This window comes from Rhipicephalus microplus, chromosome 3, assembly GCF_043290135.1.
Source record: "Rhipicephalus microplus isolate Deutch F79 chromosome 3, USDA_Rmic, whole genome shotgun sequence".
NCBI classification, from domain to species: domain Eukaryota; kingdom Metazoa; phylum Arthropoda; class Arachnida; order Ixodida; family Ixodidae; genus Rhipicephalus; species Rhipicephalus microplus.
In genome coordinates, this window is record NC_134702.1 from 44,386,665 (window position 1) to 44,413,361 (window position 26,697).

Sequence of the window (26,697 nt, forward strand, 5' to 3'; positions counted from 1 at the left end):
ACGGCAGGACGGCCGAACACGTCGCTGACGGCGGTTTTAAAAGCGGACCAAGTCGGGAAATCGGATGCGTGGTTGTTGTACCACATGCCGGCCGCACCCGCGAGGTAGAAAACCAGGTTGCCGAGTATACCTGCCTCGTCCCAATGGTTGGGGACGCTCACGCGTTCGTACATGGCGAGCCAGTCCTCGACGTCGGTGCCATCCGCGCCGGTGAAGACAGGAGGGTCGCAGATGCGGGGGACACCGGGACATGGCGTCGGCGTAGGAGGAAGCGTTTGCTGAGCGGCGTCTTGGTGCATGGTAGAAGGCGCGATACGGGATCGAAGCTCCAAGGGCATCGAATGCGAACCGAAGATGTTTGAAGGACAGTATTCTCAGCACTCTCCACCAAATTGTTAAGATGACGCGATTGACAGCGTGTAAAGAGCAGAATTCTTTTCATCCCTCGATTTGCGCTCAGGGTACTGGCAAGTACTTATGGCTGAGGACGCTCGACCGAAGACAGTTTTTGTCACCCCCGATGGCTTGTACGAATTCAACGTCATGCCGTTTGGGCTGTGCAATGCGCCCGCCACCTTTGAGCGCATGATGGATACCGTTCTGCGTGACCTGAAATGATACACGTGCCTGTGCTACCTCGATGACGTCGTCGTTTTCGCTCTAGACTTCTCGACGCATCTTCAACGCCTTCGGCATGTTTTAATGCGTCTGAGTGACGCCAGTCCGGAACTGAACCTGAAGAAGTGCCGATTTGCAGCTCGGCAGCTGGCAATACTCGGCTACGTCGTGTCCAAGGACGGAATTCTCCCTGATCCAGCCAAGCTTCGGGCCGTGACCGAGTTCCCCGAGCCGACATCCTTCAAGGAACTGCGCAGTTTCGTAGGGCTGTGTTCCTACTTTCGGCGCTTCATTCGAAGCTTCGCGACTATCATATCGCCGCTGACGAAGCTCCTCAGAAGCAACGGGCCTCACCATTCGTGGTCATCACAGTGCGACGACGCTTTCACAATGCTCCGTCGTTTGTTGACGTCACCTCCCATACTCCGCCACTACGACCCTACAGCCCCTACAGAGGTACACACGGATGTCAGTGGTGTCGGCCTCGGCGCTGTCCTTGCGCAGCGCAAACCAGGGTTCCCGGAATATGTCGTGGCGTATGCAAGCCGTACGCTTAACTAAGGCCGAGAATAATTACACCGTCACCGAGAAGGAATGTTTGGCAATCGTCTGGGCCCTTACAATGTTCCGACTTCATTTAATAGCCACCCATTTGATGTCGTCACCAACCATCACGTTGCATGGTTGTCTCAATGCTGCATGGTTGTCGTCATTGAAAGATCCCTCAGGCCGTCTCGCCCGGTGGGCACTTCGCCTGCAAGACTACGACATCCACGTGCTGTACCGCAATGGAAGGCAACATGCTGACGCCGACGCCCTGTCGCGCGCCCTTGCCTGACGACAATTCCCACAACTCAGCGTCTCACCTTGCCATTTCTTCCATTAGCATTAATGCCATTGCTACTGAACAGCGCAAGGATCAATGGATTGCCTCACTGATGAACTTGCTGACTGATCCATCCACTCCATCCACTCGCGCGTTGCGTCGTCAAGCCCACCATTTCGCCGTTCGCGACGACCTCCTCCACAGGCGCAATTACAAGGGTGACGACCGCCGTGGCTACTAGTCATACCTCGCAGTCGGCGCTCTGACATATGCGAATTTTTTTCATTCTGATCCGCAATGTGCGCACTCCGGGGTATCGAAGACTTACCACCGCATTCGCCAACGGTACTTTTGGCGCGGCATGTACCGCTACGTGCAGAAATTCGTTCGCTCCTGCATAGATTGTCAACGCCACAAAGCTTCAACGCACCTGTCACCGGTAGGTCTGCAACCTTACCTTGCCCAGCCAGGCCCTTTGGGCGCGTTGGCATCGATTTGCATGGGCCACTTCCACTAACGTCGGCTGGTAACCGCTGGGCCATTGTCGCTGTGGACCACCTCACGCGATACGCCCAAACGGCCGCTCTCCCCGCGGCTACAGCGAGCGATGTGGCCTCCTTTCTGCTCCAACGATTCATTCTGCGACACGGTCCACCCCAGAGACTACTTGGTGACCGAAGCCGCGTCTTCCTGTCTGAAGTCGCTGAAGCCATTCTCAAATAGTGCAACGTTGTTCACCGCAAAACTGCTGCTGACCACCCGCAGACGAATGGCCTCGCCGAACGCTTCAACCGTACGCTCGGCGACATGCTCTCCAAGTACGTCGCCACCGATCACACAAATTGGGATTCCATTCTACCCTTCGTCACCTACGCATATAATACCGCCCCTCAGAGCACTACTAGCTTTTCACCTTTCTTTTTATTATATGGAAGGCACCCGTCACACACCATCGACACGATACTTCCGTACAGGCCAGATCCGTCTGAGTGGGCGCCTATTTCTGCTACAGCCAAGCTTGCTGAAGAGTGTCGAGAGCTTGCAAAGACCTTTACTGCGCACGATCAAGAGCGGCAAAAAAGCATTCACGCTGACGCCAGCACTACTGCGCCCACGTTCCTCCCTGGAGCGCTCGTCTGGCTCTCGATCCCTACCACTGCGACGGGCCTATCTTCAAAAATATTGCCGAAATACGAAGGCCCTTGCCGCGTCGTCGAACGTACTTCCCCTGTCAACTACTTGATTGAGCCCATCGAACCATCTTCGGACATGCGCCGTCGAGGACGCGACATTGTTAACGTGGAGCGCCTCAAGGCCTACCATGACCCGCTCATTGTAACCAGCTGTTAGGTCGCCAGACGGCTCCGTTTTCGTACCCGGGGTAGTTGTGGCAAAGCCTTCGAACAGTGGCTCGTCCTCTCCAGCGCCTTCTAGTGGGTCGCCCTTTTCATAAAAAGAAGAGCAGATATATATATATATATATATATATATATATATATATATATATATATATATATATATATATATATATATATATATATATATATATATATATGTTCCAGCCAACTGTTTCATGCATTCCCCTTATACACTAATAGCACTATCATGGGTGGATGAATCTAACCCACGTCACAACCGCGCCACCCTCCATTATCCGTCATGCATGTGATCAAATCTTTCTCAACCTCACCACCTAGCTATTCTGTTTCTCAATTTTACAAGCTTCATAGTGTCACCCCCTTTTCTATCTTATCATACCTTTCTTTCTCCATACTTGTCACGTGACATTTTTTTTTTTGAGGGACGGCACAATGTCCGCGTAAAGAGGTTTGCTACAAAGGACCGCACTCACAAAGAACTTGTGACCGGGCCCCGGTCAAAACGTTAATATGTGTATGTCTGTGGAGTAATCATACGTGCATTTGCATTTCTTTCTTTTTCCACCAGTATACAAGTCGTTGGCTCATGCCCTATAACACACTATATATATATATATATATATATATATATATATATATATATATATATATATATATATATACACGTGCTATAAGGAAGCTGGAGCAATACTAGTCCCTGTATATGTTCCTTGGAGAGCATAGGAGAGCATAACTCTGCTTCACGTCAGGAGTCTGCTCCGTCTTTCCGCTAACTGTATGCCCCCATCATTCCTAACAAGAGGAGCGCATATGGAGCATAGCTCACCATCCCTTTTTACGCATCGCCCATTGGTCACCGCATACGTGTCTCCTCCACATTTCCGCAAACTGCTGTCCCGTCTGGAGTACTAATGAGGCCGTGCTCCGCAGTATAGAATGCGGTATATTACATAGAGGGCGCTGCGGGCGACAGTAATCAGTCGCGTACAGTTCCGAGCAGTGGTTTTAAGCGGAGGATATATATCGTATGCGCGCAGTGGGCGCGCACAATAGGAAGAGGCCATTAGCGCGATGACCACCTCTTGGATGTCCGGGCCAGATGGAAGCCCGGGAAGCAGCAGTGAGCAGCAAAACGTATACATATACGTGACATTACTGCAACGTCTCGTCGGTTAGTCTACGAGCGACTGTAGATTGACCAAGAGTGGAGGAAGAGGAGCGGTCGGAACGGGCATGAGCCGTGAAGGAAGAGTCGTATAGCCTCCGTCCGAGATGGTGAATAATGTATAGTCTTATGCTGCTCGTAAACTTTGTGCATCGCTGCAGTTTTGTTTTTTTGTTGTTGTTGTTGTCGTTGTTTTAATGTATAGCCGCGCTGCTTTCGTGATACCATGAAATATTTAGGTATAGACGCTAAAGATGGAGAGGGAGAGAAAGTTCTGACTCGTATGGTTATCTTTTGCAGCACAGATAAAGTCGGCCTCACGTATATATACCGTGAGAAGAAGACTATGGGAAGAGACGCGAGGTGTTCCTCATTTAATTATTTCGTTTGATAAGAAGAGGATATATGCCATACTATGATCGTCTTACGGCAAGGACAGCAACAGGACGGTATACACCGATGTATTTCCAGCGGCAAATTTTTAACGTGCAATCACAGTTTGTACCAGGGCTTGGTGGCGTTATCTTCCTAGACAAAAAGGTGGACTAGAGGTATACAGTCTAGTCGCCGACGTCGTGATCTATCTGTCTGTCCGCCCGTTCACGTGTGCTCCTCATTATGTGTTGCTCTCTCCCTTTCCCTCTCTGCCACCCTCTCTCTCCAACGGAGTCCGGTGGAGTGCCTTTGGCAATACGCCTATAGTTTCTTTGTTTCACGAAGCGCTTGGAAGGAGAAGCGTACTTACCCGCAAACACTGTCCCTGCGCGGACGACAATAAGAAATGTTTCGAGCGGGAGATTTCTTGGCGAATGGGCAAATTTCCCACGTTCAGCCTCACTAACTGCGTGCTGCGCAGCGAATGCTTGTGTGTATTTATCCGTCGTCACACCAGCGGATACCGCTGTAGTGCTCCGAATTCCAGCCGCGGCCTAATTGTCCGACCTGTAACATACGAGCGACAGACGCTAATGGGCACACTGTTTTGCTGCCGGAAGGAGCGACAGTTGCTTGAAACGTTTTCGCGTGCTCTCGCGCTCATTTGCTTACATGTTTTTTGTTTGCTTGATTCTACTTGATAATTTGCTTGACTGATAGACCAATTGGTCGCTTCTTTGATTTACTGATTGATTAGTTTCATGTTTGTTTGGTTTGGTGCAATTGACAGCTAAAGACGCTCGACTTAAAACGAAGAAAGTGTCTTCGTGTTTTACATACGCTTGCATTACTTGAACTATTTCTTCCGGGCACGACCAAAGCTAGAGAAGGTAGTATAGCAAGGGGTGAGTGGGGGGAGAGTGAGTAACTTCGTAATATTAACAGAATCAGACATTACGAGACAGTATGCGCCACACAAGGGCAGAATTCAAGACTTTTCCCTTAAGCTCTACTCCGAGCCTTTACTCGTAATATGCATGTGCAATATATACCGATTGCCTATATCCGAAGAGGCAGTTTGGCGGAAGATCGAAGCTTGAAGCGGCGAAGGATCCGTGAACACGGGATGTCACGTGGTCCAGCGTGTCAACAAGCTGACTTGTAGCCTTCAAGGCTGCAACTTCAAGGCAGTGGAAGCTTGAATACCGATTGACTGAAGTGTTCTTTTGACGATTCTATAGGGCAACCGCTTTATTGTCAACATGGTGATCAAAGTAGACGACAGTCAGGTAGCTCACGACGGCACACAAGTGCATGCATGTGTGCGCGTGTGGGTTCCATGCGATGCCATGTTTCTGTGTGTAATGTTGATTTTTTTTAATTTATGTGGTATAGGTGTTGTTGACTGTAATATTTGGAGCCCGTAGCTCAATGCTCATCGCTTGTTATTGTTGTGTGAGACTGTTATTAACTTACTTGGTGTACTTTGGTGGTTAGATTTGCGTCGCCCTTTGAATTGTGATTGGTGTAGCTCAATCGCTACAAACAGCTCGCGCGCGCGCGCGCGCGTGTGTGCGTGTGCGTGTGCGTGTGTGCGTGTGTGCGTGTGTGTGTGTGTGTGTGTGTGTGTGTGTGTGTGTGTGTACATGCATGCATGTGTATTTACTTCTTCATCTAGTTATTCATACTGCTAACTGCTAGCCGCTAGCCGAAAATTCCCGTTAGTAATTACTGATGATTCATACCGCTAGCCAAAAGGTTCGTAATACAGAGCGCAGTAATCCCGAAACAACCTTCAAAGATTACAGCAGACAGGAGCGACAGGACGTTATCAACTCAGAAAAAAATGCAGCACGTCCGTCATTTTTAACCAATTATGAACAGCATTCAAACAACCGTCACTATCCAAAACCATGAGCAAACCAAACCAGAAAGTACACCTGTGTTAAATCAGTGCCATTAGTTGGACACGCTATGGAGTGACCAATTATACGCAGATTTCAAATACTATACGGCGTCAGTAACAGTTACAACCGACGTATTAAGTTTTCGACGTTATACACAGGAACTTTGTCCACATGACATGACATGGCTTAAAATTATGTCAAATCTCACATATATACATTTGCCCCCGTGGCTGCGAGCGCCGCTGGTTGACAGTAGGACCACAAAATTTGAATACTCAATACAGTAGTTTAAGGTAGTAGGTTCAGTCCTTACCTGTGACAGGTTGATTTTTCATCGACTCTAGCTCGTGTCCATGTGTGTTATATTATTACACTAACGTTAGAACGTATACAAATAATGGCCACTATACAGTACCTTTCATAGCTTCATTGTTTGTTGGTCTCTGTAGATTACGGCAACAACAAAAAAATAATAATACATGAGCACCAACACACACCTTTCGTTCAGCCAAAGCGTTCGCCGTAGTGGAAAGAGAGAGAGGGCCAAACACTATTTTTGTCCTTGCAGTGGTTATGAGGCTTGACCTAACGTCGCTGGTTTGATCGCAAAGCCACAGCGTTCGCATTTCCATCAGGGCTAAATGGAAGAGCCCACTGTGTGCTGTGCAATGTCAGCGCACGATAAGGAACACCAAGATGGCCGAAATTTCGAGAACCCTCCCCTATACAGCGTCTCTCACGATAAACATCGTCGTTTTGAGTCGTAAAAAGTCTTCATTCAATGTACACATGCACGGTGCTTATCACTGCAGAAAGAAGATAACAGTGTTTGGGTATGCGCTTACCTGGAATAATGTGCGTGTATGCTACGCTTATACAGAGGGTACATGTTTTCTCTCTTCCTTCCGGGGCTCACTGAAAGAGTCATGCTGGGGCGTGTGCGCTCAAGTGACGCGGAAATGAAGTGAAAGAAAATATAAAAAAATAAACAAAAACCGCATTGCGGGGTGTGCGAGTGGAGGAGAACGAGCTGTGCGGGAGACCGAGTGCGAGAGACGGTGACAACGTGGCGACTCGAGGGTTGCCTTATGTTCTGCGCAGCCAACGCGGCGCCAACAACAAAAAACACGGGCCCGTGGCGACGCTTGGCGTGGAGGTTCGCCGAGCCGTAAACACGGGGCGGGGACGAGGCACGAACCGAGTCGAGGACCCATTGCGGGCCGAAATAAAAAGAGAGAGAGAGAGAGAACGACGGGTATTAAAAAAGCAGCGAGACAGATAAACAAAGCGAATAAAAGAAAACCAAGTGACGAGGCAACACTAAAAATGCTGAGAATAACGTTGCAACCGCATAATATGGTCGAAATGGGAAGGGAAGGAGAAAGAAAGACTCTCCGTTAATATTTTGCGTGTTTGAGCAAAGTCAGTCCCAGAGGAAAGTCGCGTTTTTTTTTTTTTTTTGGAGGGTCAAGAGTGAAGATCGTACAAATGTCTCCACTCTTGTGTGAAGTCTATAGATTCATTTCCGCACGGTTTAGCACCGAATCCAAATATCGATCGAGCGTTCGAAACCCACGTCGGTGATGTATATACAAGCCCCACTTCCGCGTCATAAGAAGAACGTCCTTAGAGTGTGACCACTGCGATAACCGCTACGCGTCAGTGGAGCATGTCGTTAGGGAACGGCCGCTATACGAAGTTCAGCTCTGCGTTGGGTTCGACAAGCTTCGATCGAGGACCACTCGCAGTCGGCAAAGTGGTTGGACCGTGGCCAAATCCTGAAAACAAAGGCGCGCATTGGGCGTGCTCTTCGGGATTTCTCATGGACAAGAAGTCGGTGATCTGTTTACTCACAGTTGTCTTGCTTCTTTCCTTAATAATTCTTAATAACTGCACCCGTAGTCATGGTATGTATATATATATATATATATATATATATATATATATATATATATATATATATATATATATATATATATATATATATATATTCTTGGGGTTTAACGTACCGAAACCACGATATGATTATGAGAGACGCTGTAGTGGAGGGCTCCAGAAATTCCGACCACCTGAGGTTCTTTAACGTGCACTTAAATCTAAGCACACGGGCCTCAAACATTTTCGCCTCCATAGAAAATGCAGCCGCTGCAGCAGGGATTGGATCCCGCGACCTTCGTATTAGCATGCACACGTCTATTTCTTCTTGGTTTCAACGCCTTAACACCTGTCGCCTTAACACTGCCGGATAAGGCGTGATGCGGACAGCGCCGCCTTTTTAGGGGCGATGCTCCTTATAACGTGGGTCTGTCGCTCCTCCTCCGTATGTATGTGTGTATGCTTTTATGTATGTATGTATGTATGTATGTATGTATGTATGTATGTATGTATGTATGTATGTATGTATGTATGTATGTATGTATGTAGCCACCAGTGGCACGTACCAGCTCTAGAGCGGGTATGTACCACAGGGGATGCGACATAGCGGTACTTGGAGTGTGCACTAGATGGACGCACGAACAGACGGACGGATGGATGCATGGACAGATGGACAGACGCATGGGTGGACGCACGGAAGCGCAAGTCGTAAGAAAGTATTAGCTTAACGGAGCCTCTGACCGCGGTGCGTGCTGGGCAACAGTAGAATGGCGACGCTCGCGATAAGCATCGCACACGCCTCGACCACTGATAATCTGACGTTGTCGCCACCACACATGCAGCATTACGCACGTAGGCCTTTCAAGGCTCCACGTTCCGGCTTTAATTAGTAAATGTGAACGCGTACGTCATACAGGTATATCGCAAAACGATCACGACCACAATCGGGTTTTTTCCTGCCGTTAGTCTCCGTAATTGCCGGAGCTATCTCGGAGGCCTCGGTTTTGCCTTTCGTTGTACGCCGATAAAGTGTGCACGCATGTATCCCCATTTGCAGTACATACAAATGAACGACAAACATGAACAGGACATTCTAGCATGCGTAATAAGACATTTAAACGCACAGGAAGCGAGACATCGATTGGGGAAGGTAACAGGAAAAGCGAAAAATCGCCAGGGCCATTTGTGCCGGAGAAAGCAAGCTTCGCACCATTGATCGTAAGATATATTGCTCGTGTGCGTGCACTTCATCGCTTTGGCATCGTGTGTATGCCCAAGTTTAACGCATTTAGATGTTACAAAAAGCATGTCGGAGTGCTTCCCTCGGACTCTATGTCATGCGATGCTCGTCGTTTACACCTAAATTGTCAGTAGCAGTACGCTGAAACAACTGAAACATCTTTTGCATTGTACCCGAAGTATAGTTTTAGCGGTCGGCTAAAACGTGGTAAAACCACGTTTTAGCTGCCGAATCGGGTTAGCGCACTTGAAGTTACTAGCCTCAAGCGGAACGTGTCACGTCACTGTTGCCGTGCACAACGTTGCCTGGCTGTACTGCGCGACCGTCGACACTGTAGTAGCAACAAAACGAAAGCAGCGGGAGCCACAGCAGCAACAACGACCATTAAACAATTTCCTGTCATGGCCTCCGAGATGGAAAGCGTGCTTGTTTCAACGGAACCCCGCTAGATGGTATGACCTGTCCAGTTTAACCACGCTAAAATTGAACTTTTGAACCACACGCGCCATTCTCCATAGTGACGTCCGGCGGTTCTTTTTTCTATGCATCAAACAGAAACGAGCAATTAAGCAGCATTTTATTACGTCTCTTGATGCACGGAAGGTTCTTTATTTAGTGCAGTTAGTGCGATGACCAGTGATAAATTGTAGGCGGTACGTCTGACTTAATCGGGATGATGTTGCGAATGTCCTACTCATAGCGCATGTGTTATCGTGAATTTGGCTTAATTTCTCGGTAAGTATGGCACTGGTGTTGATAAAATGGTCATTGTAGACTGTCCGTACATTGAACTTTCACTCTGACATAAATTATTTAACTTTGTGTCCCTTCAAGGAGAAGTGCGTGTCCTTTCAAGGAGGCTTAAAGGAGGCTGCATGGCGTTCATGGAGTTCTGCCTTTCTTTTTTTATTTCGAGCAATGGCGTGGCTCTGAGCGCGGTCGAGCCAGTACAATACTTTTATATTCACGCGGAGATACAGGCTACACAGAAATGTTCTTTTTTTGTGTGTGTGATGTATTCGACATATCGTCCACTGTAAAAAGAAAAAAATTGCAGCATATCCACGGAGTGAATGATGGGTAGTGGGGCGAAGCATCCGTCCGTCCATTCGTTCTTGCTTCCGTCCATCCATGCGTGCGTCTGTGTCACCGTTGTGCGTCCATCCACCCGTCCGTGCGTCTGTTCGTGCGTCCGCATGTTCATTTGTGCGTCCGTCCCTGCTTTCGTCCATGCACCCCCTGCGTCCGTCCATGCGTCCATCCGTCCGTGCAGCAATCCGTGCGTCTTTCCATGCATCTGTCTGTGTGTCCGTTCGTCCACCTATTCAACACTCCAAGTACCACCATCTCGCATCTTTTTATCATATATTCCCCATATAGTAGCCCCACCATTCAGTGGACATTCCAAGGACTAAACGAGAGGTGGCACACGCACACTTTCTTACGACTTGCGCTTCGAGTCTCCTTCCCAACTTCAACCACCTTGAGCTCATGGTATATACTAGTTCACTGTATTCATGGCACTGCGGCCCAATGCTCGCTAAACCTTTCTAAAACCAAGGACGTTACGCCCAGCGAGTATAACGTAGAAACCCTTTCGTGTTTTCTGTGCGTTGTTGAACAATAAAAATTTGCAGCGTGCGCATTAACTAAAAGCCGAATTGTCCTGTCTCTCATTCCCCCTTAGCAGCGATTGGAATGTACATTGAGCACTATTTTTTATTGTTCAACAACGCACAGGAGAAATCTGTCACCGGCACCACCTTGGAGGTCAAAATGTTATACTTGTTACGCACTACTACAACGGCTACGAGGGACGAACGGGTGCTACTACAAGGAGCTTCGCCCCTAAAAAACAAGTTTGGTGTAAACAGAAGAAAGCAACAGAGCGGTACTCGGCGCGTTTTCGGCGTTTTTTTCTTGTTTTTTTTTTTTTCAAAAGCAGCGATTTCGTCGTGAACTGCAACACAGCCCACAGCTTCGACAAGTTCACTTGCACGCAACAGCGGACCAAGCCTTGGGGATTTCCCCGAACTCTATTCGTCGTGGCCGTTTCCGGTTTCCTCCGGGGAGCCCATTAATTCCATGTTCCTCGCTCCACTACTACGCCGTTCAACCCGAGACGTGCTTTGCCTCGGCGCACTTCTCACCCCTTCTACTTCCTCGCCCCCACCGCCACCAGACAGGCCAAGAGAGATACGGCGCTATGCGCGCGCGTCCGAAAACGAGCAGCGGCGAAACGAAAGCTGCGTCTTCCGGGAGCGTGGTAGGAAAGACAAGAGAGAGAAAATAAAAACGCTCGCTGAATAAAAACAGCGCTCGACTGGGCAGGCCAGCGGGAGCGACGTCGGCAGCGACTGGCTAGCCAGGAAGAGGGAAAAAAATGATAAAGGAAAAAAGACAGCACGGGGCGCGAAGAGGTCTTCGTAGCAATCGCCGTAGCAAGTCGCAACCGCCGGGAGGAGGGTGCGCCGGCGGCAGATGCGACGGCGGCGCCTGCGAGCGCTAGCGAACGCCTGCATAGCGAGTGCCGGCGGCCAGCGTACGGATCGAGGGGGGGTGGAGAGTGGGGAACGCATGTGGCGGGGCCGCTCTGAAGGTCGTACGTCTGTGCGTCTGTCTAGGCAGGCGAGAGAGGAAGTGGCGGCGTTCGGCGCCGCCGCCGGTGGTGACGTCAAGGGCCCACGTGACCGTGACGCATATCTGGGGTCTGCTCGCTTTGGCAGCCAGACAAAACACGGCAGCGCAGTCTGGCGTCTGTGCGCCGCCGCCGACTGAGAGAGGAGGAAGACAAGACTGCAAGCCGGGACGAAGAGGAGGGCCGTAAATAAGCGCAAAAGAAAACGCCAACGAACACTCCTGGCTGGTGGAACGGGCAGGGGGTATCGGCGAATCGCGGGAATAGCCAGCCTCTTTCAACCCCTCTCCGCGAGCGCGGACGGATGGCGTGAACGGCGGTGGAGCTTGTGTTTAGCTGGTTGCTTCTTTTTTTTCTTTTCACCGCTCAGAGTCGCGTATTTTTTTGTCCCCTTGCCGAGTTTCGCCTTGCCTAGGTGTTTTCTCTGACGTCGCCGTCCCCTCTGGTCCCTCTCGTTCTTTACAGCGCCCTCATGTTCCTCCTCGCGATCGTTGCTGCTTGTATGTTCATGCAGCGCGCGGCTGCTGGTGCTGTCGGCTGGTGGCGCGTTGGCTGCTAGCAGTTCTCTCTACCTCCTCGCGAGGATAAGTGCAGCCGTGCAGCCGCTGCTGTCTGCTAAACGACGTAAACAAGAACCAGTGCTGCTGCCGCAGCACGTCCGACGGCAACCAGTCCAGTGAGGCAGGCATCTGAGGCAGGAACACGTCGGCCACAGAGGGATATATCTATCGGAACGCCGTCGTGCGTAGCTTCACTCTCGTGCGGTGTTGAAGTGTGGTGTGACGAACTTTCTAACAGACGTTGCGCGTCGCGATACTGCGACCGTCGGTAAAAACGACAACGCAGCTAGGGTGGCTAACGCAGTGTTGCAGCTGCAACCTTCGGCGTCGGTGATTTGAGTGCGTCGGCTGTTGCGACTGTTCGAACTGTGTGTTTTTGTGAGCGCGTTGAGGATACTACCAGCGAGGCTACGTGGTCTATCCGGAAGCAGCTCGCGATACGCTGCAGGAGCGGCACTGCTACAAACAAATAGGTTGCGGGCGCGCGGAGGGAAGGCGCGGGTTGAGGGGGCTGCGCGCGCCCGGCGTAAGAGCCAAGGCGACCGCAGCGCTCTGCCCGATCGTGGCGGTGGTGCGGGGAAGCACTCTTCGGCGCAGCAGACGGACTGCGATGAGCGTGGTGCGTGTGTCGGCCGCCGCTCCTGCGCGGCCCAAACTGCCGGCGCTGGATGCGGGCTCTCCATGACCGCACCGAAGGTGCTGCGGCCATGGCCTCGTCGACGACGACCACCACCGCGCAGACGACGTCGGCGCCCCCCGGGGGCGTCGGCGGTTGCACCCCGCACCTGAAGCGAGTGCTCAAAAGCTACCAGGCATCGGCCGTGTCGAGCCTCCAGGGTCCGCCCGCGCTCATGGCGGCCTCGGCCGCCGCCGATCCGGGCGGCGACGAAGACGAGCCGCTCGAGGCGCCCGCCTTGCCGGCGATCCAACAGCCGCCGCTGCTCACGCCTCCCGACCAGGCTCAGGGCAGCGAGCGCGACGAGACGCAGCTCGAGTGGAACACCATCTCGTGCTTCACCGTGGGCGGCGAGCAGCGGCTCTGCCTCCCGCAGATCCTCAATACCGTGCTGACGGACCTGTCGCTGCCGCAGATCAACAGCGTGTGCACGGACCTGCACATCTTCTGCCTGCGATGCAACCCCGAGCAGCTGGACGTGCTCAAGCGGGCCGGCGTGATACCGACCAGTGCGCCGAGTTGCGGCCTCATCACCAAGTCGGACGCCGAGCGGCTGTGCGCCGCGCTGCTTCACGCCGGCACGCCGGCTTCGGATTTGAACCGCAACCTGGTCGGGCCAGGGGTGCCCGTGTACCACGAGTGCTTCGGCGGCGCCTCCGGTGTGGTGTGGCTGGAGGCGTCCATGGTGCGGTGCCGCGACTGCGGCCTGTTCTACTCGCCGCGCCGCTTTGTGTGCCACGGCCACGGTTCGCGAGAGAAGCGCACCTGCCACTGGGGCTTCGACTCCGGTCGCTGGAGGAAGTACCTGCTCCTGGACGACCGCGAGCCTCTAGAGGACGCCGACGACATGCGCGCGCTGCTGCGACAGTTCAAGGACAAGTTCCCCGACGCTGCCAAGCGGAAACAGGCGAGTACTTCCGCACAGACTTCTCTTGCGCTGCGCAGATGGTGTTCAATAGCATAGCTCCTCATTGCCTGTCCCGTCACCGACCCCCTTGATTACATGGTCTACACTGTAAACCGCGCTTGTCACTGGCGCGTCGGATGTAGCGCTGTGGTCTATTTCTCAACCTGTTCGCCACCGTTGATCGCGTTGATTGTCTGGTCTACGTAGACCGCGTAAGTGCAGGGAGTGGTTAACGCTTTTTACCGGCCTGTTACGTGCACCTCGGCTGCCTTCCATTCTAAACAGTGTATTTTGGAGTTCACGCGCAGCTAGCGCTATCACGCGGAACGAGACTCCAGCTGCGAGACCGCGAAAGGATTGTGGGAACTTTCACTTTCGCGTCGGACCGTCGTGTTGTAGCCGACCAGAAAGAGAGATGCGTATCTCTTGAACGGTGCTTCAAAAAATTCTCTTGTCGCCCTTTGCACCTCGGGTACATATTTTTTCAAGCATTCGCGTTTCTGGTGCGTGGACGATGAAAAGCCGTTACTGTAGGCGGCAAGCAAGCCTCTGACCAAATCGGCGACTACGCTCACTGTTAAAAACACAAAGAATAAAAAAAAAAAGAGATGGAGCGTGGTTCCCTGCTTTCAGAGTTCCCCGAGTAAACTGTTTAGATATCGCACACACTTACGCCGACGTCTCCTGGCTTGAATGCGACGTGTTTGCTCGTGTTTTCGCTTCATGTTCTCCCGTCTTTGTCTTTCCCAACGTCGAGCCAGACGTTTTCTCAATGAAGTCCTAGATCCGGCAGCTTTGGGTCCGCGCGTACCTCAGTATACGTGTATATTGCGTCCTATCGTATTGACTCATTGTATACCCGCACATAGCGGGTAACGTGATCGTTGGTTCAGCGTGAATTCAGCGTGCCGCACGCAAGCGGGTGACAAATAAGCCAATTGGCGACGCTCTTCCACCCTCCGCTTGTTGGGTGCGGCAGTTGTGCCGGCACGTGCGTTGCGGCTGGGAGGCTAGCGCATGGAACTGCCTTAACCCCCCCCCCCCCCCCGCTTTCTGCTTTTCGACGGCCGCACTCACATAGAGAGCCCGAAAAACTGAAGGGCTTCCGCACGTAAGCACATTGGAACCTCTTGGAACTAAAAGCGCCTTTTCGACTCCACGATCACTTTCGCTGGCGACGCCAAACGAGTGTCTTACTACAGTTGGTTGTTCAGCCAGGTCTGTTCGCGCCGTTTATTGGAGCAGCATGCGCTTGAAGAAAGAGAGAAAAAAAAACGAGAGGATTGTCTCCAAGAGCGCACGCCGATCGCTCAAGCTCCCGTTGCTGCCGACGCGATGAGCTTGGCAGCTAGCCTGTGTTGCCGGCGGCGGCCGGCCGTCTTTGCAGTGGTGTAGATGCGCCGAGGGGGGACAGGGCGCGCGCTGGTCGGCGTTCGAAGGCCGCGGTACGACCTTGGCGCCGCCGCCGTGGAAGCCCGGGTCTTGCGGCGGCCAGATAAAAGACGTGGCTCGCGCGAATCCTGAACGGAGAGTCGTTCTGCGTCGTCGTCGTCATGTCGTTAACACTGTATCACAGTGTAGCGGCGCACGTCGAGAAGGGAAGGAAGAGAGGGCGGAATGTAGCGCTGGCTGCGAGCGTGGTTGGTTGGCGGAGAAAGGGAGAGGGGGGAGAATCTGCCGCCGTCATTGCAGTGGCGGCGGTGCCAGTGCTGTGGCAGCTTTGCGCATTTATCGATCCATTTCGGGGCTCCCGCCGGGCGCTGCTCGACCCGCTCCCCAGTACTGCGGTGCTGCGTAGTAAGAAAAAAATATATAAAAGAAAACCTTTAGAACGAGGCGGACGTTCCAGGGACTTGGAAGTGTGGCAGCTTGGGCAAGTTGGTATGGCATGACGATAGTTATAGCGGAAGAACAAAACGACGACACAGGGACAAGAAGGACTTTCGTGTCCTTTTTGTCTCTGTGTCGTCGTCGTTTTGTTCTCGCGCTTTAACTATCGTCGTTCCAGGGACGTCGCAGTAATAATGGGTTTACGGCCTCCAAAAGCGAGATATCCTTTTGAGAGACCCCGTAGTTGAGGGCTCCAAAAATCTTCGACAACCTGGGGTCTTTTTAACGCAAACCGAAATAAAAGTACTCGGGCGTTTGGCGTTTCGTTTCCATCGAAATGCGGTAGGCATTCGATCCTTCGACGTTTCGGGTCAGCAGGCGGGATACCACAACCCGTGTCAGCGGGCTATAGGGCCATCATAAAGATGGGAATTTCGGTGGTAACCACTGTGTGTATACCTGCATGGTTTATCGCCTGATTCTCCACACAGGGGCCGGTTGATAGCTATGGCGTAAATATACGCTGATCCTTAGTAGAGAGAGAGAGAGAGAGAGAGAGATAAAGCGATCTGGACTTTTGGGAGCGTACGTATCTCGTTCTGTGTGAATGTCTGGTCTCACGCACTGATGTTCCCAAAAGCTTTGTGTCGTATCGCCGAATTTCGTTGACGCATTCTGTAGTGTTGCACGGGAGTGCACAAGTTTACGCTCAGAGCCTCGGCTGTGCATTTTTTTTGGAGGGAGGGGGACCACGGCTGTTGACAACATCCCAGAGGGGATTAAGGGCGGCGCCCGGGAAGCCAGTGTAGTAGAGCAGTGGTTCCTCATCACTTCCACCAGTCCACAAGGGGTCTCTTAACACATCCATGGCTAAAAACCACTGATGTAGAGCATTTAGCGGATGGGTTCGAGTGCCGCTATATTGTACAGTTAACCTTTGTGTTTTTTTTATCTTTAACAATTGAACGAACCGTATTACGGTAGGCGGGTAGGCGCACGTGCAGGGAACTAGGTTTGGTGGGAGCATCCAAACCATCCATTACCATCCATTAGGTCGCGGGTTCGAATCCCTGCTGCGGCGGCTGCATTTCCGATGGAGGCGGAAATGTTGTAGGCCCGTGTGCTCAGATTTGGGTGCACGTTAAACAACCCCAGGTGGTCAAAATTTCCGGAGCCCTCCACTACGGCGTCTCTCATAATCATATGGTGGTTTTGGGACGTTAAACCCCACATATCAATCATTCGACAGCCCGCCCATGTGGCGGAGCCAAAGATGTGTTACGGAAAATAGTGCATAACGACGGCAGTATTCAAGGTTACACTTAGCGCGCGCACACACACACACACACACACACACTTCGAGCCCCGTCCGACTTGTATACTGCCGTCGTTTCGACGCTCCGTCGTCCTAGCGAGCTGCAAACGACCTACCGCAGATAGTTTCTGCCTCCCCCGTGCGTGCTGTAACAACCCCTTCGCCCCCTTCACGGAGGCGCGACCTCGTTGCCCAGAACGCGGGCGGGCATATCCAAGAGGGGTGTTGGCCGGTCGTTGTATCGTAGTTAGGTTGGAACGGTGAGTGCCTTTTCTCGGAAGAATTGGTCGCGTCGTCGTTTGCGTCGGGGAGAAGCTAATCTGCATTTTCGGGCGCGTTTTGCGCTGCGAGGAGGACGGCGACGGTCCTCTAAATGCTCCTCGCGTTACGCCCTTGTGCGCGTTGCGAGGCGATGTGCCCCGCCCCGCTGTTGCACCGAATGATAATAATAACAAGAAAGGACAGTGGTGGTAATAGTAGTCTCTCGCCATTACTCGTGCATGGGAAACGTGGCATACGCGTCTCCCGCGTTCTCGCGCGTGTAAACGATGCCCCGGAGTACCGGGTGATGAGGTGGGCGTACTCGTTCGAAATTGGGGCTGGTTTCGGCGTTCTGTTGTGCTACTTGTGTGGCACCCGTTATTATTGGTGTTTGTTACGCGGACGTGGAATTAATTATTAACACTTGTTGTTTCCTGTCGATCTCGTTTTCCGCCGATATACTCGCTATATATATAGGCTTCGCTAACGACGGACTTGGTGCTAAATGGGTCGAGTTATAGGCCGACCGGAGCGCGTTTACGCGCGTTTCTTTGTGTCGAGAGGATTGGACAGCTTTCCTTATGCGAACCCGACGACCTTAGAGGCGGAGAAAGCAAGATAAGTATTGACGCATATGCACGCGCCTGCTCGCGATTGGTAAATTCCAACCGATATTCTAATGTGCGTCCAACGATTAGCGATCGCAGCCGGTCAATGGCAGATAGCATCGGTAAACCAGAACCTGGGGCAACTCGGCTCGAGGTAGGGTGTAATTAAAGATTCTAGTTAATACAAGCGAGGCTACGCTGTAGTCTGCCGTTTTCACGGTGCCACAGCGCATGTGTTCATCCCTTTATTAATAGAACTAACGGACATTCAATTAAAGTGTAGGGGATCTTATTAGTCGTCAAGGAAAGTCTGGGGATCTTGTTGTAGTAAAAATATTTACTGCTAATAAGATACCCTATACTTTTTTGAGAGGGCGATCTGTTCTCATTATTATTGCGCCTAACGAAGAAATACAAGCCCTTAAAGTTTCCACTTCTGTTTTTCCCCTAGCGGGAAAGTCGCAAAATGCGTCCCGGTCTCGGAGGTTCTCGCTCTAGTTCTCTCAGTACCTACCAAAACGGCGGAGGGCTTTACAGCAAAATTGCTGTAAAGTATAAAGTACTGCAAAGTACTGTAAAGTACTGCAAAGTATAAAAATGGCGGGTGATCGCTAGAAGGAAGGGCAGAGGGGAACTAAAGAAATGGGCATGTGTTATCTCGCGGCGTCTTTGAAGCGCCCGAGACGTTGAAAAAGGGGAATGATTTACCTAACTCTCATGAAAACATAAGCCACACGGGCGAAACGGCACTCGCGTCACGTCGACGTCTTCTTTCGCTAGTTCGCAGCTGGGCACGTGCATTATGTGAAATTTGATGAGGAGAGTTGAAACCGCAGCATGCGGAGCGGAGTCTGCCGACTTTCTTCGTATTCACCTTTTCATAAGCGCCTCCCTGGGCGCCGCCATAGCCCTCCTTGGGCTGTGCAAATTGGCGCGTACACCTCGAAAATGCACTGACAACGCTGCGCCCTTAGCCTTTGTACTCTCGCGCACAGCCCATCATGGCGGTGTTTTTTTCCTTTTTGTGAAAAGGTGTAAACACGACGACCTGGTGGTGCTCGATAGCTGATCGCCGAAGGTCGGCGGATCGAATACCGGCCGCGGCAATTCGATGGTGATAGAGCGTTAAACAACCCTACGACAACCTTGCGTATCTGCTACAAGTGCTCGTATTGATAGAGACGTCCGTCGTTTCTGGGTCTTCTTTTGCGCCCCTTGCCGGGCTCGGAAAATTTTGCGAACGCCGCGTTCCAAACAGCAGCTGCTTCGTGGTTCTTTGTTCTGCGCATCTTGGAACCATTGAGGGTGCCTCGCTCAATCCCAACGAGGAGGCGCACTCGGCTGCACGAGGTTTGACTGACCGTGTGCCGGGTAACGCGTCATCTCCTGGGCGACCTGAGCCTCTCTGCTCGTACAACGAGATATGCAAGCACCACTATCTGTCAAGAAGACTGCTGCCTCTACCACACTCCTCGCTATGCAGTGCCCAATCTGTTACTCTCCGACTGCTACGAACAAACACTTACCCGAGCCCTGCGGCACTGCACACAATGTACCCTGAACGGTTTCCAAGCCCGGACTGCCCCCTGTGTGGTGGTTATGCGGACTTCGAACATGTACTGTGGGGCTGCGCCTCTGCCGGTCCCCCTTTCACCCAAGAGGAAATGAAGCGACTCATCAAGGCCCAGGACCAGACCTCTCAAATCCTGGCCGTCCAGAGGGCCCGCGCGAGGGCCGTCAGGTTTAACCTGATGGTCCCCGAGTGGGCCTAGCCAGGTGACGCTGAGTTTACTCGCGTCTATTGTGGACCGAATAAAGTTGTTTCACTCACTCTCTCGGCGGGGTGGAAGGAAGCACGTAGGAACAAGTTGGAGTCGAGAAGCTTTCTTTCATCCGTTATTCTGCTCTGAATTTAACTTTTTTTCTCAGCTTACGGCGTGAATTGAATTGAATTGAAGTTTATTTGTCATGAAATTCTTACAACGTGTCTGTCGAAATCGTGTGAAATCGTGTTTGTCGAACGAGATCCATATAAGAACGCGCGTATAGATGGCGTGTAAGGGGGTATGGCGCCCAATTCTCATGTCTGTTTCTTTTGCAAGCGAGTCGTCCCACTGGTGAACGGACTTCGTGTGTGACTGAAACATTATAGTCTTTTATTTTAGCAAGTTATGGACGTACGGTACTCAAATAAGGTGAAGCGGTATACGGTAGCGCGGGTGGGTTCTTTTTTTACCGGTTTTCCCGTTCACATCGCTCCTTCACTATACCAGTGGCCGCCGCAGGACGGCACACCGGGTGTTGTCCTCGGTGGCGTGGGTTCGACATCGCAGGGTCGGCGGCGCGTTCCAAGAATGCGATCCGCGCGACCCTGTTCCGAGACTCGGGCGAGCCACAACGGGTCTAAATTAACCCCGGGCACCCCTTTCGACACATCCTGTCTGCCTGCTGCTCCTCAACGCTCATACCTGTTGTCTCCCTTTCAACAGCTTACTCCCCCCCCCCCCCCCCTCGATTTGTGTCGGCGTAGCTTGACGTTCTTAAAGAGCACTGTTATGGCACTGTCTCGCTGGCACCGAGGGGAGCACCGCGCCGTGTTGGAAGCGCTTTCCGTAGAAGCGGGCGAGCTCGTCTACGACCAGAGTCCTTCAATGCAGTGATGAACTCTGGCACTGTACGACCAGCGTCCTGGTGCGACTGTGGTTACCACGTAGGACTCTGGTACGACTTACTGGAATGTAATTTTATAACAGCGCAAAAAAAAAGTGAACACTCGAGGATTTCCGCCCAGTCGGCGCTGCTTCCCCTTGGAAGTTTCGAGGAAGTCTGCAACAGCGTGCAAAACTTGGTGCTGCTTTAGCTTCTTTTTTTTTTTTTTACAGAGGCACGATGTGAGGGACTACACAGAACGAGTGGACAATATTCCTCCTCTCGTTCTGTGTAGGCAACTCATCTCGTGTATTCGTCTCCCTACGTTTTTCTTAAAAATGAAGTTAAACCAACTCGCCCAGTTTTTTCACGCTGTTGCAGACCTGTTTGAAACGGCAAGGGGAGCAGCGTTAGAGCAGACGTACGGTGACAATGTTGTGTGGGCCTTTCTTCCACTCGTTTTCCCGTAATTTCTCTCCAATTTGAATTACGTGGTAAAGTAATTTAAAGGAGAGACAGCACGGGCTCGAGAGAAAGGAACCACACCACGCAGAACGCCGGCTGTCTACTGGAAGGTCGCGCTGCGAGGGAAACGGAAGTGGACACAGGACGGTTTCACCTGGTTTTACCCTTCATTCACGCTCTGCGCATGCGCATTGGCGGTTAATTCACGCGCACCACGTCTTTTGGGGGTCACAAGGCGGCGACAGGTGCGCACTGAGTGGCACCTGACGTCGCCTGCTTGCTGTACTGTATACATCCCGAAAAATGTTAGGTCTCCGAGATCGTCTACCGGTGCGCAGCCGACCAAGTCGGAGGCGGACCTCCAGTTTCGATTTCGGTGGTCTTCACTGACAGCGCTGTTTAGACCTGAAAATTAGAGTTGCTATTAAAAAAGGCCCCATTGATAATTGGCGTCTTTTGTTGTCCGGTTATCGCCTCTTGTGTGTCCGTTCTCTGCGCGCCTTCGGTATCGTGCGGTTTAACCCACCCTTACTATAGACTAGGTAACAGAATCAGAATCAGAAATGCTTTTATTTTCCAACGAAATTGTTGAGGGTCCTTCAGGCGAAAAGCTGCATAGTACAACTTGAATGTGCCTGAAGGCCCTCACATGGCAGCAGTAACACTAAAACCAACATAAATACAGATGTTTAGCATATATCCAAATATAATACACCATTTTATTTGAAACTAGGAACTTGCAACATGTTGAATAACACTAGTGATTTCCCACGAACACATGGTACTTAAAAATAACATAGAAATGTAATACATATGTGAGAAGAGATGTGACAGTACATTGTGATAAATAAGAAACAATAGTATTTACAACACTAAGAAGAGCACGGCTATAAATATGACTATGATGCACAATATGATGATACTTTGTATATTGAAACACTGAGCGCGAAATAGATAATATAACAGAAAATGCGAAAATGTAATAACGATCTCTTTTGTATGTTCATTCCGATTTACAAAAGTAGTGTCTAATTTGTTTGCGAGTCAAAGTATTCGGATTAAATGTTTCCCCTTGCACTTTATTTAACAACAAAAGTAGGCTATGTCGTAGTGACTGCATAAAATAATTTTTGCGTCGGTTTAACGTTGGTTAAACCTCTCTGTCCCATCGCTTATTTCTTTCCTCCTGCTTTCGTGGACGCTTAAACTTTTCTTTGGTACAGTTTGACGAATACCTTTCCGAAAAGCAGCGCGAAAAAAAAAAAAAAACAGGCGTCCTGTTACTTGTACTTTCTTTGTCTTTGCCCCCTCCCCCCCCCCTTTTTTTTCTTCCTCGCGCTTCTCTAAGAAACATGACTACGAAATCTTAGCGCCAAAAAAACACAGAGACAAAAGAAAGAAACGTAGACAACACGAGCGCTAACTTCAAACCAAGTTTATTAGGAAACACACATGAATATATACGAACTCAAATCTCAGAAATCTCACGCCTTCTTTTTTAAACAATGTCATACAAAAACAAGAAATGTATTATCAGGAAATAAACAGGTAAACGCGCATGAGTAACTGTTAACAGCCCCCCGAAAAACCCTACAAACGAAAAAACATCAACTGCGCAGGCTTAACTCGGTGAAACTATGAAAACGTGCTCATCAGGAATGAAAATTCTTTATCGTGAAGGAGCACAGACGGTTGACTCACGCACTTATCGCCATGTTTTCGGATGATGCAGGCCTCAACTAATTCTCGGGTTAGCTGCTCTCTGTGACGAAATAGCACAGCTGTTTTTTCGAACATTGGTGTGCAGCCACACTGACGGCAATGTAATGCCAAGTGGGATGATGGTGTGCCTTTCAAAGAGCTATGGTGCTCGCGTAGACGGATATTGAGACACCGCCCAGATTGGCCCACGTAAACGTGTCCGCACGAAAAGGGCGTCTCGTATACCACCCCTTTTATACAAGACACGAAACGAATGCCATGTCTCATTGTGCACTTGCCTTTTTTACCACTATTTTTATTTTCACGGTGCTGCAGTCTCGGGCAAATTTCCTTCAGTTTACTTTTGGCTGAAAACACCACGTTGACGCCAAAGCGTGCCGCCACTCTCTTAAACCGGTGGGACACTCCGTGAATATAAGGGATTACCGAGAAAGGTCTGCTCCCTTTGCATCGATCCGTCGGCGCCAGATTACCACCTGCTCTTATGGTTTTAAGCAACCTTTCACTAACAGCGGCTATAACAGCATCAGGGTACCCTGCCTGCCGCAACTTAACTGCTTGTTCCCACATGCTTTGTCGCATCAAGTGCGGGCATGACTTTGAGATGGCAGACCGGATACAGGAGCTGGCTATTCCGTTCTTTACAAGTCTGGAGTGACCAGACTGGTAGTCGAGCAAGCCCTTTTGAGACCTTGGTTTATATCGCCAGCATAAACTATCAGGGCTAAATGCTAACTGGAGGTCTAAATACTGCAAAGCATCGTTCCGGGGCACCTCACACGTGAACGTCAAACCGTGCCCTTGCTCCCTGAACACCTTCGTTACATTAATCATTTTTCTGATAAAATCACACCTGTCCACGAAAACCAAGTAATCGTCAACATAACGAAACACTTTGATTGCCAGATCAAAAAGACTACCCTGTATAGCCCTGTCCACCTTTGCCAAAAATATTGTGCTCAGAATAGGCGCGACACAAGAACCGATACATACGCCAGATTTCTGAGCAAATACTTTCCCTTTCCATGTGACGAGTGTCGCTTCCAGGTAACACCTCAGTACCTCGAGGAACCCCTCAACTGACACACCTGAACGAGAGGTGAACTCATGTTCGTCCTCTTGAATCCCAATACACTCCTTTACACTCTGCAGAAGAGGGGCTTGCGGTAAGGAGTAGTAAAGATCCTCGATGTCGAGGCTAAATGCCCTTAAGCCTACCGAGTCGTTGTTCCTAAGAAAATCTACGAGCATATCCGAACTGGCCACTTGAAAAGGGTCATCCACAACAAGAGATTCAAGGTTCTTTTGAAGATATCGGGACACTATTTGAAGCCAAGTGTTCCTTTCAGAAACTATGGTACGGAAGGGAATGTCGGGCTTATGGGTCTTAGCGGTAAAGAAAACATCTAGAGTATCACCCATTTCTTTCTTTACCTTATTGACCAGTTTATCTAAACTTAGGCTTTTGAGCAGTTCCACTGCTTGTTTTTTTACCTTGGAAGGGTTGTGCGACACTTCGCGAAAATTCTTGGCAATAGCCACGCTTCCTTTCTCGGAAAACAATCCACGAGTCAGAACCACGAAGAACCCTTCCTTGTCGGACACTACACAAGTGAGGCCAGAGGAATGCAAGAAATCAACAACCGAAGACATGACAATATCATGCACTCGCCTTGGTCTATGCTTAAGCAGAACATCGGTGCACTCCGCCACACAAGTAGTCCTGCTGTCCTCGGGCACTCTTCGAGCCACGGACCTTGAAACCGATACCAGTTCTGCCGGGCGAAGGGCCGGTTCCACACAAAACTTGGGGCCTTTACTCAACACATCCAAGTGCTTGACTGGCACATCACATTCACTCAAGTTGAGCACCTTGGTCTCCGAAGTTGCCTTAGTTCTTGTTCTTGCAGGAAGCGTGGGTCTGACCTGGTTCCATAGCCACTCAGTAACTTGGGGTGGTATACGAGACGGGTGGTATACGAGGGGTGGTATACGAGACGCCCTTTTCGTGCGGACACGTTTACGTGGGCCAATCTGGGCGGTGTCTCAATATCCGTCTACGCGAGCACCATAGCTCTTTGAAAGGCACACCATCATCCCACTTGGCATTACATTGCCGTCAGTGTGGCTGCACACCAATGTTCGAAAAAACAGCTGTGCTATTTCGTCACAGAGAGCAGCTAACCCGAGAATTAGTTGAGGCCTGCATCATCCGAAAACATGGCGATAAGTGCGTGAGTCAACCGTCTGTGCTCCTTCACGATAAAGAATTTTCATTCCTGATGAGCACGTTTTCATAGTTTCACCGAGTTAAGCCTGCGCAGTTGATGTTTTTTCGTTTGTAGGGTTTTTCGGGGGGCTGTTAACAGTTACTCATGCGCGTTTACCTGTTTATTTCCTGATAATACATTTCTTGTTTTTGTATGACATTGTTTAAAAAAGAAGGCGTGAGATTTCTGAGATTTGAGTTCGTATATATTCATGTGTGTTTCCTAATAAACTTGGTTTGAAGTTAGCGCTCGTGTTGTCTACGTTTCTTTCTTTTGTCTCTGTGTTTTTTTGGCGCTAAGATTTCGTAGTCATGCATCTTTACCAACCCGCCCAACTCGCCGCACTCATCAGTCTCTAAGAAAGTTCGTCGACGAGCTTAGCTGGGCGGTTCGCGAAACGAAGCTTTCGGCGATGCTCCGCACTATTTATTGCGGACGGGTAGGGAGATCCATTAATAGTGCCGCTTCCGCTATCCGTTTAGCTCTCCTATTTTAGTCGGGGCCTGCACATCGGAAAGGTATGCATGCGTGTGTGTATGTAAGCGGGTAGAAGGTCTGGCGAAGCAAGCACAAGTGGCTTTCGAGAGGAGTATCGAAGGTGACGTTGACGAAAGCTGCAATGAATAACCGGTCACGAAAAAGAAAGGAAAATCATCGCGACATCTGGCGCAAGTCTACGCAGCTGGTGAGTGACGGGCGAGCAGGAGGAGTGGGATGATGCTGGTAGTTTGAAACAAGTAAGGAGTAGAGATATACACAGAAAATGCGTATATATATATATATATATATATATATATATATATATATATATATATATATATATATATATATATATATATATATATATATATATATATATATATGGCACACCGGCAACAAGGATAAATATATTTATTTCCCAACAGTTTCGGCAGGGGTCCTCCCTTCATCAGGGTATGAGTTATACTAACATGGACGTTCAAACTTCGGTGCTGCCGCGTCTCTCTCGCCTTAAAAAATGTTTGCAAGAGTGGAAGAGAACTGAATATATATATATATATATATATATATATATATATATATATATATATATATATATATATATATATATATATATATATATATATATATATATATATATATATATATATATATATATATATATACATCTAAAACAGTTCTTACTAACAACATGCGACACCTGAATATATATATATATATATATATATATATATATATATATATATATATATATATATATATATGTGTGTGTGTGTGTGTGGAGAGAGAGAGAGCAGACGTCGTGCCCTTCCATTCTTGTTTCCTTTCAGTCTGTGGACCTTTTTGTTTACTATTTTTCGTAGTCGCTTATATATATAGCTTCTTTCAATAGTAACCCTCGCCTCCCATCTCAGTTACAATGTAGCCAGCT

General features: G+C 50.0%; 1 protein-coding gene across 1 annotated transcript in view; it reads left to right on the top strand.

The window, feature by feature from the left end:
* The first annotated feature begins 13,151 nt into the window (after nucleotides 1–13,151).
* The window catches only part of LOC119161604 (ski oncogene), a 159,293-nt gene continuing 145,747 nt past the window's right edge, over nucleotides 13,152–26,697 (top strand). The window contains exon 1 of the mRNA XM_075889364.1: nucleotides 13,152–14,166. Within this exon, the coding sequence (XP_075745479.1) occupies nucleotides 13,252–14,166 (915 nt within the window). The 5' untranslated portion in view covers nucleotides 13,152–13,251. The remainder of the gene's footprint in view (nucleotides 14,167–26,697) is intronic.